The following is a 14,557-nucleotide window of genomic DNA, read 5'->3' on the forward strand; positions in this document are numbered from 1 at the left end:
GTGATCCCAGTCCCGTTTGGTAGCGCCCACTCCCACCCCCTCGGCCCGCCCCCGGGTCCGCCCCCGCCGTCGCCCCGAGCTCCTCTAAGCCGCCCGGTCAGTCCGCGCGCCCCCGGCTCTTCCGCGGGCTCGGCCTGATGTTCCCGAGGCCGTCATGCCGCTCCTGAGCCGGCTGCTGTGCGTGTGGATGTGCGTCGGGGCCGCGGCCGCGCACGCGGACGAGCGGAGCCGGCGCGCCGGGGACGCCCTCGGGCTCGGGGGCCCCCCGGCGCGCGGCGCGGAGGCGCCGGCGCAGCTCCCGCCCAGGAGGCGGCGAGCGCAGGAGCAGGACGAGCCGGAGGTCCCCCCGTCCGGCGCCAACGCCAACGCCAGCGACTACGAGGACTACGGCGAGGCGCCGCCGGAGCCGGCGGGCACCCCTGGGAGCAAAGGCAAGCGGCCGAGGCACCCCTTCTACCCGCCGGGCGCGAGGGCGTACGGCGCCTGCGCGCTGCTGGCGGGCGCCGCGCTGCTGGCGGGCGTCGGCGTGCTGGCCAACGTCTCGCTCATGTGCATGGTGTGCCACAACTACTACATGAGGAGCGTGTCGCACTCGCTGCTGGCCAACATGGCGCTTTGGGACTTCTCGGTGCTGTGCCTGTGCCTGCCGCTGGTCCTGTTCCACGCCCTGACCGACGACTGGCTGCTGGGGGAGGCGGCGTGCCGCCTCGTCCCCTATTTGGAGGTAGCTTTTCCCGCGTCTTCCTTGTCCTCCGCGTCCCTCCTCCTCCTCCTCACCTTACTTGATCGCGGACGGCGTACCGCAGGGTGCCCTGCTAAGTCCGCACCCTTCCTCTTCCTCACCTTCCTCCCCCGCTTTATCGCGCTCCGGGTCGCCGCGGCATCGCAGACGGCGTACCGCAGGGTACCCTGCTAAGTCCGCCCGTCGGCGTAGACCCTCATTAAGATGTTTTAATCGCAAGGAGGCAGACTGCATTACGGGAGCTTTTCACGTTTAATCTGCTCAACGCGAAGAGGCCGGCACGCGTCTGCTGCCGATCACGTCAGCCAATCACAGCGCAAATCACAGTTAAAGCGCGCTCGGATTAGAGCAGGGATAGCCCCCCAAATTCGGATTTATTTATTCCTGTTCTTCTTTGCCTTTTAATCCTTTTACTTACTGTCAAAAAGGAGATTTCTTCCATGTTCTTTGTGTAAGACCATTTATATGCGGCAGATCTAATCAATGACTCGTTTGAATGTCATATTGTGAATTATTATCAGAATTTAAATGTGTTCAATTCACGTAAACTTGACCGGCCTACGAGGTCACAGTCGAGCCTCTGTCCTTCGCGGTTATGTTGTCAACTGGGTCGAGGACGTAAAACATTAGCGTCGGTCGTCTTTCCTCTGATCTCGTCGGGTGTCAAACGCGTTTTAATCGTAGGAACTGTTCAAAAGAATGATTGGAAACAAAACGTTTGTTGCTTAAGTCACAAGATGGCGGGCGGCCAGATTTGGCCCCGGGGTCTTGAGTTGAGGTTCCAAAACGATGGCGGGAATGGCATCCTTTGTGTGCTTGCTTTTATTTTGGCCACGGGTTTACGTTTCCTGTTTTTGGCACACGGTTCGGGCCTTGAAAAGATTTGGTACGGCGACAGCCAAATTTGTTACTGCGGTGGCAAATTTGCACTGCCCGTCGCGCGTGTCAAACAACGGCGTTTGTTTCAGCACAACGCTCATCTTTTGTTCCGGCAAATCGTCAGTCGGTTCGCCCTCTGTCTTTTTTAAAGATGGCGGAGCCAAAATAGCAGACGGCGTGACTCTTTTCTTGCGGCGCGATGACGATCCTTCTCGCCCTTCCCGTTCTTTACGTAAAAAGCTTTTTCTTTGATTTTTTCTTTGATGTCGCGGCGGCGGACGGTGCCTCGTTTCCCGCCTCTTTGCGAAGGTTTTTTTCTTTTGGCCCGCCCGCAGGTGGCGTCCCAGGGCGTGACCACGTTCACGCTGTGCGCCCTGTGCATCGACCGCTTCCGCGCCGCCGCCAACGTGCGCTCCCACTACCAGATGACGGACAACTGGGCGTCCACCGGCGCCAAGCTGGCCATCATCTGGGCGGGCGCCCTGCTGCTAGCCTTGCCCGAGCTCCTCATCCGGCAGCTGGCCAGCGAGGAGGAGCCCGCCCCCGACGGCGGGGCCGGGACCCAACACCAGCGCTGCGTGGCGCGCGTGTCCACCCGCCTGCCGGACACGCTCTACGTTCTGGGCCTGACGTACGGCGGCGCCCGCCTCTGGTGGTTCTTCGGCTGTTACTTCTGCCTCCCCACGCTCTTCACCATCTTCTGCTCGCTGGCCACCGCCCATAAGATCCGCGGCGCCGGGCGAGCGACCAAGAGGCAGATGGGCCTGGAGAGCCAGATGAACTGCGCGGTGGTGGCGCTGGCCATCCTCTATGGCTTCTGCCTCATCCCCGAGAACATCTGCAACGTGGTGCTGGCCTACATGGCGGCGGGGGTGGCGCCCCGCACCCTGGACGTCCTGCAACTGCTCAGCCAGATGTTCCTCTTCTGCAAGGCGGCCGGCGCCCCGCTGCTGGTCCTGTGCCTGTGCCGGCCTTTCCGTCAGGCCTTCCTGGACTGCTGCTGCTGCTGCTGCGTGGAGCGCGGCGGCCCCCGGGACGCCCCCGGGGGCGCTCCCGGGGGCGCTCCCGAGGGCGGGGCCGGCCACGAGCTGGAGCTGGCGAGCCGCGACCCCGCCCCCGCCGACGGGGAGGCGCCGGCCGCGGGCGCCGCCGCGGCGGGTACGCGCTGCTGAGATCCGAGCTCCCCGCGGACTCGGCGATAGCTCGCGCCGAAGGAATCCGGACGTGAACGGCGCCGCCCGGAAGGACTGGCGCCGCGTGACGAGCAGACCCGTTGGCGGGAGTCGCGGCTGGTGACGAAAACTCGGAAAAGGCGCCCAAGTTTAAGATGCGATTTCGCCGCCGCACCCGGCCTTGATGGTCACTCGTCGCCGCTAGCGCTAGTTTGCGAGCCCCGTTGTTTTGACCCGATTTTACATGTCACGTCCTAACGTTCAATTTTTTTTTTGGGTCCGGTTGCAAAGCTATCGGATGACCGATTGGCCATCTTCTCTTTACCTGCGGAACTGGAATTACTTCCTGTTTCCGTGTGTCAGAATCACGGGAAACATCAAATCGAGTGCGGTTAGCGTTTCCAAAGTGGCCGCCAGATATGTTGAGCTAAGTCAGTTCTTCTCAATTATTTTTTGCAAAGCCCCCCCCATGCACCTATACTTTTGGCCTTCGTTCTTTTGAAAAAAAAGTGTCTTATATTTGGAAAATAATGGTCATTAACAGTTGTTGCAAGTTGGTTGAAATTGCTTTTTGCTTTTGTCAATGTCAAAAAGGATATGGGTTTAGGTATACTCGTACAGTTTTTATTTTTATGGTGGGCGTGGCAAGTGGAGGAGGGGGGTGCAGAATGTATTCTCTTTCTTAGGGAGGGCTTTGCACAATCTACTTGAAAAGCACTGGGAAAGATAGTGCACTCATTTGTTTAGCGCTATTGAACTCTTGTCAGGGATAGCGTTTAGCTTTAGCTAAGGTAATACCACTTGACTTTGGATTTCTTATAAATACTTCCTGGTGAGAATTTTTCACTTTCGGCGAAATGATGGCATCACGGTTCTTTAGTTCTGAAAATCTGGTCATCCTAAGCTAATATCAAGCGCGGCTGCCGCTATCGCTAGTCTTGTTCACTAGCTTCGTAAAACGTAAACGAAAGTGGTCCGCGCCACGGGAAGTTAGCCGTGTCGCGTTCCTTTCAATTCCACCGACGACTCCGACCCTCTAGGTGGCGATCACCGCACGTCGCGATTGTACTTTAGCTTGTCATGTAGCCGCGCGCTCACAGAACACTTTGTAGCCACATGAATAGTCATTAAATAAAAAAGCATAAAAATGTGTATTTTGTCCACCTGTATTTTTTAAAGGTGCTTTCTTGTACTTGCCAGAAGCGTCGCAAAACGTACAATCCCGTAATTTCCGTACTACAAGGGACACCTAAAAGCCTTCGAATTTCTCAAAAGCTGTCAGTGCACCTTATACAACGCATAAACAATGAGTCTACATTTTTTGGGGATGGGTAAAATAACTTGATCGCCATGCGAATTCTCCAAATTTGACCTATAAACGTATTTTTTTACATTAAAACTATCACCCTGTCTGAATTTTTCCATATGCTGCATATGCTCCAATTTTTAAGAAATTTGTATGGCGACAAGGCGCACAATCTGCCGGTTTTTGTAAAAGGAAGCGCAATTTCATAAAATAGATCCAAAACAGTTTTATATTCTTTGAAACTCTTGATTGGTCTCGATCCAAACAGTTTCAAGAGGTATTTTTTTTCCATTTTTGATGAATCCTCTTTAGTTTCAATTTGAACGTCTATTAATAACGCTTTTGTTTTGATTCCCTTTAGCGCAGCTCCATCTAGTGGATGCACGGTGCAAGTCCAGCCACTACTGTAGCTTCTATTCCACGCGCCTTATAATGCGGTGCGCCCTTCACATGAGAAACACCTTTAAACTGGGCCGTCGCTTGAAGGAGCGCCATATAATGCGGTGTACCTCGCAGTGCGGAAAATCCGGGAACAGGAAGACAGAAAAGTATTGACGGCGGTGGAAATGTTTCCACGATGCATCAAACTGAGTGAGTTGCGTTAACGGAATGACTGGCTGCATCTTCTTGGCTTTTTTTGAGGGGTCCCACCAACGCTGCCGGGCCGCGTGAGCACAAGGGCCGCCATTGTCCCCCGTGCCCGCCCGCCAGCGTGTGAACGGGCCCACAGTGTTCTGACACTGACGTATTGTGTTCCCTCCGGCCCGCAAACAAGCCCGAAGGGCCGGCCGTTGGCCGACGCTCAAAGCGCAGCTCGCGAATTCACCGAGTGTGCTAGCGCGCTAAAACGCCGTCGTGACTTAGTTCCTTGATGTTGCCAGTAATATTCATTCCATGTGATCTAATCGGGCGGAGGGCCATTGTTGTGCTTTTTGGCAGGCCCGGGCGCTGCGTGTTTGGGTCTTTGTTGCCGACCGGGCCGGCGGCCCCCGTCGCCGCGCCGTCAATTAGACGGCCCCCATTCATGGGAGCACAATGGGGCGGCGGGGACCGCGGAACACGCTGCTCGGATGTCTTGGCGGGGCGGCGCTCTCGGGGACTTTCCGCCGGTCCGCTTGCCGCTCTGGATCAGGTGAGCCAGCCGCTCGCAACTTTTTGGGCCTTCCGGTCGCATGACCTCCCGCCTCCGAGCGCGTTTTGGCTCGTTAGTTGTCGCCAAGTCATGGCCTCTCAAATTTTACGTGTGGAGAGCCCTTTTAGAGGAAGGCCATTGCAAATATTTGTGGAACACACAAAACAACAAAAATAAGTGCCCTTGAATTCAAGTTTTTTTTATCTAACAGCTAGTGACCTCTGCTGGCAGCAACAAGCACTGCAGTTGATTTGGAAAAAGCCTTTCCTTTGAATTGCACGTACGAACATTGAAGTGGAATCTTATTATGAAATAAAGACGTACTGCAAAAAGCGAACGACCAATCCCAGTCCATCCTATTGAAAAAGCCATCTTCCCTACTTGAACCTACCTGCGACCCCCTCTAGTCATGTTTGTGGGCAGCCCTCAAACTTTTGTGAGATCAATTCTGTGAGAAATGTTCCGACGGTCCAATTAGCACACCAAAGAAGCTTTGAAGGAACAATGGCCACTAGTGTATCCGCGAGCATGGGCACTTGTTTTGTCTGGATTCCCGATTATGCCCCCCACCCCCCATCGGTACAAAAAAGATGGGGGGGGGGGTAATGAATTCCCTGAGTGGAGCATCACTCTGGGCAGCTGGTGACCTAAAAAGCGTCCGACAAAGACGAAAGAATGAGGACAATTAAGCTCTTGTAGCCCCCCCAGCAACCCCCGTCTTCTGTCAGAGCGAATTATACACACGCCATTTATGGAAATGACCCGAGCCGATTTTGCATATCACTCAGCACAAATGTAAACGCTTACATTCCGTGACACAAAAAAACAAGACTGATAGATATGCGGAATGTCTTGGTGAGACCAGACAATCAACACGTTTGTCTTGTTTCGCCAGAGCCCCCCCCCCCCCCCCCCATTTTTTCCTCCAGAACAAAATGAAAGTGTTTTAAAGCGAAATTCTTTGTGTTTGTATGATGTCAATCTTTAAATATTTAAAATGGTAACAGGTGGTGAGACGCAACTTCTGGCTCCCTCTAGAGGCCCTTAACCTCCACTGCAGCTTTAGTGTATTCTTCCCCCTTCACTCTTGACACGATTACAAACTAAGTAGCCTGAGGCGCCTCTGGCTCCCTCTAGAGGATATAAACTTGCAATGCAGCTTAAGTCCCTCTAGACTAGAGGATATAAAGTTGCAATGCAGCTTAAGTCTTCGGATGCTACCGACCTCTTCAGTCTTGCTTTCACTTTGGAACGGATTCTCGACATCTAAAAAAAAAAAGCCCCGCCACAATACGCCCAGGACATTTTTTTATTCCCCGTTTTGGACACAGACAAGTACTTTCCTTTTTAGTGCTGTTGAACGACGCCCTGACTCAAACGGCGTTACTCGGCCAAAACGGTTCCGAAGCGTGAGAAAATCGAACGGAGAAAGGCGGCCACGTCAACGACGGGCCGACGTCCCTCAGTCGCCGTCGTGGATCGCGTTGTCGGTCTCGAGCGAGTCGCACGGCTGTTCGCCATAGCACATGCATTTAAAATGGTCCCGGAACCATCGCGCCTCGTCCCGGGACGGGCCCGAGCCGCCGACCGTCAGCGGGCCGAGGGGGTCTTTGCGCTCGATGCGGTAGCGGCGCGGGTCCAGGTGGAGGTAGACGTCGTCGTCCCAGTTCTTGCGGAGGCAGCGGCCGCGGCCGCGGCACAGCGCCTGGCTGCAATGTCTGCTCGCCGTGGTCACGTTGAGCAGGTAGGGGTTCATCACGTCCGTCAGGTGGCGCCGGGCGGCGAAACACGAGTACTGCGGGCCGTCAAACCCGGGTGGCTTTTTTCAAATTGGCTCCAGTCAGCCGATCGGCCTCGCCGCTTCGGTTTTCGGAGACGCCTCGTTTATGGAGTAACACTAAACCCTTCCGATATTTGTAGTTAATTCGTCTTTTACCTCTGCAATTCACAGGGTTTTTCCAAATCAACCGCAGTGCTCGTTTCTGCCAGCAGAGGTCACTGCTTGACAGAAGACGCCGTTCATTTGAGCGTTACTAAAAATGCGCACATATCCTTAAGATTGAAGCCCGACGGGCTATCGAAAGCTTCGGTTCGCCGTTCGGTTCGCGCTCAATTTTTCTGCTTCGCGCATGCGCGCGTTTTCGAACTCGGCGATCGACCGACTTAGCCCGGTACTGATCGGAACGGTGAGACGGCGCGCGCGGCGCGCCGGCCGAGCCCGTTCGGGGTTACGGAACCCGCGGTAGACCGTCAACCCGGTTATGGGTTTTAGTCGACGCGTCGGTCGAGGCAGCCGGTTGTACCTCGGTTTTGCAGACGTCCATGTCCCCCCAGGAAACGACGCCGGCGGCGCCGAGGGCGGCCGCCTCGCCGACGGTGCTGACCAGGTCCATCTGAAAGACGGGCGGCCGTCAGGGTCGGGACCGTGGAGCGAAACGCCGTTCGCTCACCTCCGACATGTACGCGTCCTTGCGGTCCTTGTAAACGGGGCGGACGAAGGCGTAGACGGGGATGGAGAAGGAGGCGTCGGGGAGCAGCGCCACCCTGGCCGCCTCCGCCAGGCGGTGGCGCGCAAAGAGCCGCGCTTGGCGGGAGTCGCGCAGCGCCGCCTCCAGGTAGATGGACGGGTACAGGGCGGTGGACTGGCTCCAGAGCCACGAGAGCTCGTCGTTGCGGTCCTCCTCGATTTTCGGACACTTGCCGGTGTAGCCGCTCATGTTCTGCAAAATCGGGGAAGGGTGGCTCGGACGCCGGCCCGGCGGGCGAAGGCGAAAGGCTTAGCGACCTTATGGTAGTCGTAGTTGTAGCAGTCGGGGTAGAGGTAGTAGCCCCACAGGCGCTTGGGTCTCAGCCGCTTGCCGAGGAGCAGCGAGCGCAGGAAGTAGTCCTCGGCGGCCGCCTCGAAGAGCGCCTTGGCGCGCTCCTCCGCCTCGTCGTCGGAATACTCGGGGTGCCCGGCCTTCACCCTGGCCACCGAGAGGCGGCGGTAGATGTCTTTTCGGCCCCAGTTGCGGATCCACTGCGGGCGCCACTCCTCCAGGTCCAGCACGGCCAGGCCGGCGCCGTCCTCGGGGATGTAGAACTCCACGTCGTCCTCGGCCAGCTCGCCGTGCTCCTTGAGGTCCACCAGTTGAGGCAGGGCGTCGTCCACCGACTCGCCCGTGTCCTCGTCCACGTAGGGGACGATGCCGAAGCGGTCCGCGTAGAAGATGGCCACGCTCTGGTTGGTGGCCGACCTCAGCGTGCTGCTCACCAGGTGGAACTGCGACAGGTCCAGCGCCGCGCCGAAGCGGCTCCGGCACAGCTCCGTGGGCGCGTCCCACAGCAGCAGGAAGGGCCGCCCCGGCTCCGCCGGCGGGGACGTCCGGGGGTCCGGGGAGGCCCGGGCGGCGCCCAGGAGCAAGAGCGCGCAGACCACGTTGGGCCGCATTCTCCGGCTGCGTGCAAAAAGCGGAGTCGGGCGGGCCTTTTCCGGTTCCCTCCCCGGGTATCTTCTGGCTTCGGGAATCAGGCCTCGCGTTCGACCGCGACCTCCCCGATCTGCCGCCAAGCGCCTAAGACCCACCTCAAGGCGCAAATTTGACGGCCGCCAGCGTTTGGACGGGTCGGCACATCTCGGGGCCATTTTGTTTCTGTGCCCGTCCTTTGATCTCACCGTCGAAAACGTGGGAAAGCCCGATCGGCTGAAAATTGCTCCCGGCGGGGGGTTCGAAATTGAGCGCTTTATTATTATTATTATTAAGGTTGCAAAATGGCGTCGCTCGTAAATTGTTTTATGGTAAACGAAGGCAATAAAAGATGGCGATAGGCTGTGATGGGCTCCTTAACCGGAGCGGGTTAAAGGTCGCGTTTGGCCGCCTTTTCCGGCGTCGGCAAGGTCCTCACCTGCGCGGAGGCGGTTTCCGATTCCTCGGGCGGGACGTTCCGAAAGGTCCCCGAAGTCCAGGGATGTCGGCGAACGTCGGGCTCGGGACAGGAAGTCCACCTGCAACGGCGCGTCGCCGGCGTCGGGAAAGACGCGCGCTTCCCAAGGTAGAGAGCGGCCTTTTTTCTTTTCCGGCTTTTTCCTTTCGAAATGACAGAAAAGGGTTTCAAATGGATCATTTAGCATTTGTTTGAACGCTCTTTAGCACGTCCGCATAGTTCCCGGATGGCGTTGCAGCTAGCCGCGCACGTTGAAAGGCAACGGTTGCTCATCTGGAGCTTTTTGGTCGCCGTGATGACAATTTCGCTCGGATGTCACGTCACTTCCACGTCACTTTGAGAACCAGATCCCAATTCAGGAAGGCGTTCCACCACGTTCCGATTCATTCGCCCTTCCTTCCGATCGCGGCGCCCCGTTTTTCGGACGGCCGCGGAAACGCAATTTGAATCCCCGGGACGGGCGGGCGGCGGGCTCAAAACGGGGACGGGCGGAATCTCCCGAGTTTCCAAACGCCAGTCCGCCGTGCGCTTACCTGAGAGCCGTCCGTCCGGGTGCGGATGAGTGGAAGGGCGGCCGCTCTGAAGCGCGACTTTCAAGCGAGCCTTTGCGAGGGCGTCAAAGAAAAAGCCCTTCATCAAAGTGGCCCACGGTCATAAAGCCTGGCGACATCAGCCGCGTGCATCCGCCTTTTCCCATGCCGCCTTGCCCTCCCGACCTTTGTCATCGCATTTTTTGTTTGTTTTTTTAACGTCAAAGCCGTTTTGGCGTTTGCGCGTGACTTTCCAGCCGGGCAAATTGCGGCCTCGCCATCGGTCAGAGCGCAGAGGCTTTTGACTTTTTGAGTTCATTTTTCGCATCCGTTCTTAGTCGTACCGATGAAAACGCGTGACTGAATGATTACTCAAAGCGACTAAGAAAAGAAACAAAATATATTGCCAGACAAGGGAGGGGGCGTGGTTCAAGATCAAGGACGTCTTTCCTCATGACATTCGAGTCATCTCAAACTTTTCACTCGTCAAAACCTTTGGGCGTCGAGGACCCCTTTCAGAAAGCAACATTTACAAGGACCCCCCCCTTGCAAATATTTGCCGAAACAAAACTAAAGCATCATTCGAATTTGATCAGCGTGATTACATTTTAAAATTTGTGTCCTTTTTATTCAGCGACAGATTCAATTTGACAGCAAGTTACTTGGATGTTACTTTTCAGCTATAAAGTTTAGGAAATAAACATTGCAAATGGCATGCCCCGTTATAACAAAAATACTAAACATCCAATGATTTTGTGAAAAAAAACCCAAATCAAATGCATTTGGACACTTTTCAAAAGGATTACATTTTTACAAATATATGAACTCATTCAATGCCAGGGACGTACTTTCACGTTTGTTTAAGAGTCTGGACAATCGCTACTTCAGTACATTAAGGACTTTGATTTCCCGATATTTACGTATTTAATCCATACTTCAGTATCTGGGTTTGAATGTCTGGACGCTTTAAAAAAAAAAAAGTGAAAATACGTCCCTGGCATGAGTTATGAGTTTGTTTCTTTTTTTTCAGTTCGAATTTTGAAAGTTGTCAAAATGCATTTGGCAACAGTTTGGCAAGAATGTCAAAACTGTAGAGAGACAGAAGAAATCTCACCATCCTAAACGCTTCATATTTTCTTGTGGTCATATACATTTGTTGCGAGTTAAGTGTGTATCAAATTTCCCACATTAAGAGCGGTCACTGAACGCATCAACAAGGTCAATTTCAGGCTTGTACAGCACGTTCATGGCCTCACTAAAAAAACAAAGCACAAAATCAGACATCTGGATTGCTGGTTTTATTGAAGATGAAATATGGACTGCTTTCAAGGCAAAGTCAAAGTTGACAAAAGAAATACTTAACGTTTGCCCCCAAAACATATATTTGATTTGACTTTGGGGGAGTGGGGGGGGGGGACACTCCAAGTCAAGGGGACCCTTCGGCCGGCCGCCAGGGGGCGCAGCCGCGCCGTCTCACACCCGTATGACCTGGACGTCGTCCAGCGGAGTCAGTCGCGCCCCGCACTCTCGTCCGGCGTAGCACTGACACTCGAAGCCTCGGGCCCAGTCCTCCAGGTTCCGAGCGGACGGGACGCCCGCGGCCACGTACCTGCCGTCGGCTCGAAAGACGGCGAAGCGGGCGGCGTCCAGGTGGAGGTAGACGGGAGAGTCGTAGTTCCGCCGGACGCAGCGGCCCCGCCCCTGGCACAGGGCCCGGCTGCACAACATGGCCGCCGCCGTCACGTTGGCCAGATACGGGTTGAGCGTGGACTGCAGGTAGTCGGACAGCGACCGGCAGGAGGTCTGAAAGACGTCGGGAGAGACGGGAAGGCTCCGCCGGAGCCGCGCGAGCGCATTTGAAATGAAACCGCGTTCGTCTTCGACGTTTCGGGACCGGCCGCGACTCGGATCCAAAAGCGTCTTTTGGAGCGACGGGCGTGGGAAAACCCGGATCGGCGACGGGTTTATAGCGGCCGACCGGCTTCGTTTTTCGGCGCCGCGCTCACCTTGTCATCGTAGTCTCTGCTCGCGCCCCACATGACCACGCCGGCGGCGCCCAGAGCGGCCGACTCCCCCACCGTGCTCATCAGATCCGCCTGCCAAGTCACGTTCGTTCGGGGCTTTCGATTAGCGGGTCACAGGGTTGGAACAGGACAGCCGCACGGGGCTAAAGCCGCAGGACTTACCGCCGTCTGAAAAATCTCCTTCTGGTCTCGGTACAGGGGTCTGGAGTAGACGTAAACGGGCGCGGCGTACGGCCGTCGGGGTAAGGCGGCCGCCCTCAGGGCTTCGCGGACGCGGTGCCGCACGAAGAGAGCCGCCCGCGGGGTGTCCTTCAGGTCCAGGTGCAGGTAGACCGAGGGAAAGAGGGCGCCGCTCTGCTCCCAGAGCCACATCAGCTCCCGGTTCTGCTTAGCGGCTTTGGCCGAGCACCTGCCCGTGTAGTTGGGCGCGCGCCAGCCGTAGTTGTGGCAGTCGGGGTATAAGTAGAAGCCCCAGCGGCGGCCGGGCCGCTCCCCCGCGCCGAGCTTGACGGTTTTCTCCATGAAGCTCCGCCCGGCTCTCCGGAACTGATCGGCGGCCAGCTTTAAGATCTTATTGAGGGGCAAGAACGGGTAGGCTCGCAGGGCTTTGGCCACCGACAGCTTTTGGTAGATGCGCTTGGGTCCCCAGTTCTGGGACCAAAGGGGGCGCCAGGCCTCCCAGTCGATGAGCGCGAGTCCGGGGGATCCGTCCTTGGCTACGTAGCGTCTGATTTGAGACCTCGCCTTGAGCAGGTGCGCCGTCAGGTTGCCGTCTTGAGGGATGCCGCCCGCAATGCGCGTTCCTTTGACGGGGTCGACCTTGGGGTAGAGGCCCAGCCGGTTCTCGTAGAAGACGGTCAGGAACTGGCCCGGAACCAGGGCCGGCGTCGTCACGGCCTGGAAAAAGGGGTGATCAAACGACGCTTTGCGAAGCAACTCCGCACCGTGGAGCGCAGGCGTCCGACTCTTGTCCCGGAAGGCCGGCGTCCCGCCTGTCCCGGAACCCTCTCTGTCAAACGCGCCAAATGATTAAGATGGTTTTCAAGCTCCCGCGGAGCTCGGGTGCGTTGGGGGGAGAGAGCCGGCGAGCGTGCGGGATGCCGGCCCTCCGGGACTGGAGTCGGACACCTACGCTATAGAGCGGGGGTGGGGGATTCCGCTCCCTGGGGAGCCCTCTCCTGGTTTTGATGTCTTCCTGGCCTTTCACGCCCGGTTCAGACAATCAGCTCGTCAGATAACGAGCCTGATTATTTCATTCAGGTGTGTTGGAACCGGACTTCCCTATCCCTGCTATAGAATGAAGCACTGAAGCCAAACGCCGCGGAATTAAATATCTTGTGAGCTGGGGGGGACATGAAGTTTGTCCCTTCGAGCTGATCAACTTGAAGGTGTAACGCGAGAGACGGGGAACCCGAAAGCCGTCGGCACCTGGAAGGCCGCGGTGTCCAGCGGGACGTCCAGACGCCGGCACCGCTCGGTGGGGGCGTTCCAAATGGCCACAAAGGGGCGCTCGGGGATCAGGGGCGGCTCGGCGGGCGGCAGCGCGTGGATGAAGCTCGCCGTTTGCATGCAGACCAGGAAGCGCAGGAGCATTGTGACGCTCGGCTCTAAGAGAAGAAGAAGACGCCGACGCTTTGACGAGGACTCAAAAAGATCCTACCTGTTGCGGTAAGCCGCCTCGGCTGTATGTTCGCCGGTGGTTTATTGCTCCGGGTTACAAAGTTCCTCGTGGTCGAGTCTGGAGCGTATCTGGCCATGCCGTTGCAAACAATCGGTCTTATATGTGACATCACCTCTTCTTCTTTGTGAGTTTTCGGCTTCCTCTCATTATGTGGCTGCCACGCAGTGTCCAAAATCAGACACTGCAGCTCCATTTAGAGTTTACTCAATGTTTTTTGCGCTTCACCGGACTGCTCGAAAACAAGTTGTCTAAGCGCATATTTACTATCCGCCGGATATTTGCCTTTTGTGGTATGGATTTATTTGGCAGCTGGGCGTGGCAGCGGTTAGCGCGTCCGGCTCACGGTTAAAGGACTCGGGTTCAATCCCGGCCGGCCTTCCTGCGCGGGGTTTGCATGTTTCCCCCGAGCCCCCGCGTGTTCTCTTCGCCTTCCTCCGGCACTCCGAAGACATGAACGACACGCGCATCGGACACACTAAATCGTCCCAGCATGCATAGCAAAACTCTCCATATAGCTACTGTAAATGGCACTCATTGTTCTTAAATGATATACTGCGCCGCGATTTTACCGGTCCGGCCCTCTGGAACAGTTTCTCAGGCTTAGGGGTCCGTGAAGGAATTTAGGTTATCTTTATTTGATATGAAATTCTTCCCGACTCTTCCATAAAGCTGTCAAATCAACCAGTTGCATACATTTAAAAAAAAAAATTGTGAAATAGACTCACGAAATCCACGTCATCATCCAAGAGCTTAATTATTTAGTCACAAAATATTTGGCAGCGACCTGTTAGAGGGAAACTGAGCCAGTTTGTTATGCAATTATTTTTTGCCCAACTTCGGTCAGGCTGGAAAGTGGACGATTGGCTTCTGTCCATTCACTGCCTCCGCCTTGAAGACTTAGCAGAACACATAAATAACCGCAATACATTTGATTCAACGAAACGGCGCCGTTTTTTTCACATTTGTCAAATGAAGTATTTTTCCTGAGATGCCAATCATTCGTTGTAGAAAATAAGCTCGTACCTGCGTCTCTTGTCCGCGCCTCGAAAGCGGGAAGTTCCCTTTCTGGCTCTTTGCCGCTTCTTCTCGCGCGAAACAAGAAATGACGCGCAAGTTAGCCCACGGGCCGCTAACTGCATCGCGCTTCCATTTTGTTCCGTTTTTGTT

At 56.0% G+C, this 14,557-nt stretch overlaps 3 protein-coding genes across 4 annotated transcripts; 1 reads left to right on the forward strand and 2 right to left on the reverse strand.

Annotated features, from left to right (window-relative positions):
- Positions 1-20: 20 nt before the first annotated feature.
- Positions 21-3,945, forward strand: gpr37a (G protein-coupled receptor 37a). The gene is made up of 2 exons (XM_088417245.1): positions 21-724; positions 1,957-3,945. The coding sequence occupies exons 1-2, from the start codon at positions 155-157 to the stop codon at positions 2,791-2,793; spliced, it is 1,407 nt and encodes a 468-aa protein (XP_088273371.1). The 5' UTR covers positions 21-154; the 3' UTR covers positions 2,794-3,945.
- A 2,581-nt stretch (positions 3,946-6,526) lies between these two features.
- Positions 6,527-9,846, reverse strand: LOC148423008 (hyaluronidase-like). Of its 2 annotated transcripts, XM_088417916.1 has the most exons (6): positions 9,689-9,846; positions 9,117-9,298; positions 8,017-8,668; positions 7,682-7,951; positions 7,535-7,624; positions 6,527-7,026 (listed from the first exon to the last, which is right to left on the reverse strand). In XM_088417916.1, the coding sequence occupies exons 3-6, from the start codon at positions 8,659-8,661 to the stop codon at positions 6,694-6,696; spliced, it is 1,338 nt and encodes a 445-aa protein (XP_088274042.1). In that variant the 5' UTR covers positions 8,662-8,668; positions 9,117-9,298; positions 9,689-9,846; the 3' UTR covers positions 6,527-6,693. The 2 variants fall into 2 exon arrangements, with proteins under 2 accessions (XP_088274042.1, XP_088274041.1); XM_088417915.1 differs by having other exon boundaries at positions 8,017-9,298.
- Positions 9,847-11,088: 1,242 nt separating this feature from the next.
- spam1 (sperm adhesion molecule 1) lies at positions 11,089-14,487 on the reverse strand. Its single transcript, XM_088417556.1, has 5 exons — positions 14,414-14,487; positions 13,138-13,316; positions 11,872-12,606; positions 11,692-11,781; positions 11,089-11,488 (listed from the first exon to the last, which is right to left on the reverse strand). Exons 2-5 carry the CDS (start codon positions 13,300-13,302, stop codon positions 11,159-11,161), a joined length of 1,320 nt encoding a protein of 439 aa, XP_088273682.1. The 5' UTR covers positions 13,303-13,316; positions 14,414-14,487; the 3' UTR covers positions 11,089-11,158.
- Between the last annotated feature and the right edge of the window lie 70 nt (positions 14,488-14,557).

The sequence above is a fragment of the Hippichthys cyanospilos genome, chromosome 6 (assembly GCF_059441005.1).
Source record: "Hippichthys cyanospilos isolate Australia breed blue-spotted pipefish chromosome 6, RoL_Hcya_1.0, whole genome shotgun sequence".
Lineage (NCBI taxonomy): Eukaryota > Metazoa > Chordata > Actinopteri > Syngnathiformes > Syngnathidae > Hippichthys > Hippichthys cyanospilos.

Excerpts from the sequence above, each read along its gene's own strand:
- gpr37a (XM_088417245.1), top strand. The coding sequence starts at position 155 with ATGCCGCTCCTGAGCCGGCTGCTGTGCGTGTGGATGTGCGTCGGGGCC. Across the intron at positions 725-1,956 it reads GCCTCGTCCCCTATTTGGAG|GTGGCGTCCCAGGGCGTGAC; the intron begins GTAGCTTTTCCC and ends GCCCGCCCGCAG.
- LOC148423008 (XM_088417915.1), bottom strand. The coding sequence starts at position 8,856 with ATGGCCCCGAGATGTGCCGACCCGTCCAAACGCTGGCGGCCGTCAAAT. Across the intron at positions 7,952-8,016 it reads ACAACTACGACTACCATAAG|AACATGAGCGGCTACACCGG; the intron begins GTCGCTAAGCCT and ends CCGATTTTGCAG. Across the intron at positions 7,625-7,681 it reads AGGACGCGTACATGTCGGAG|ATGGACCTGGTCAGCACCGT; the intron begins GTGAGCGAACGG and ends CCCGTCTTTCAG.
- spam1 (XM_088417556.1), bottom strand. The coding sequence starts at position 13,302 with ATGCTCCTGCGCTTCCTGGTCTGCATGCAAACGGCGAGCTTCATCCAC. Across the intron at positions 11,782-11,871 it reads AGGAGATTTTTCAGACGGCG|GCGGATCTGATGAGCACGGT; the intron begins GTAAGTCCTGCG and ends GTGACTTGGCAG. Across the intron at positions 11,489-11,691 it reads GCAGAGACTACGATGACAAG|ACCTCCTGCCGGTCGCTGTC; the intron begins GTGAGCGCGGCG and ends GACGTCTTTCAG.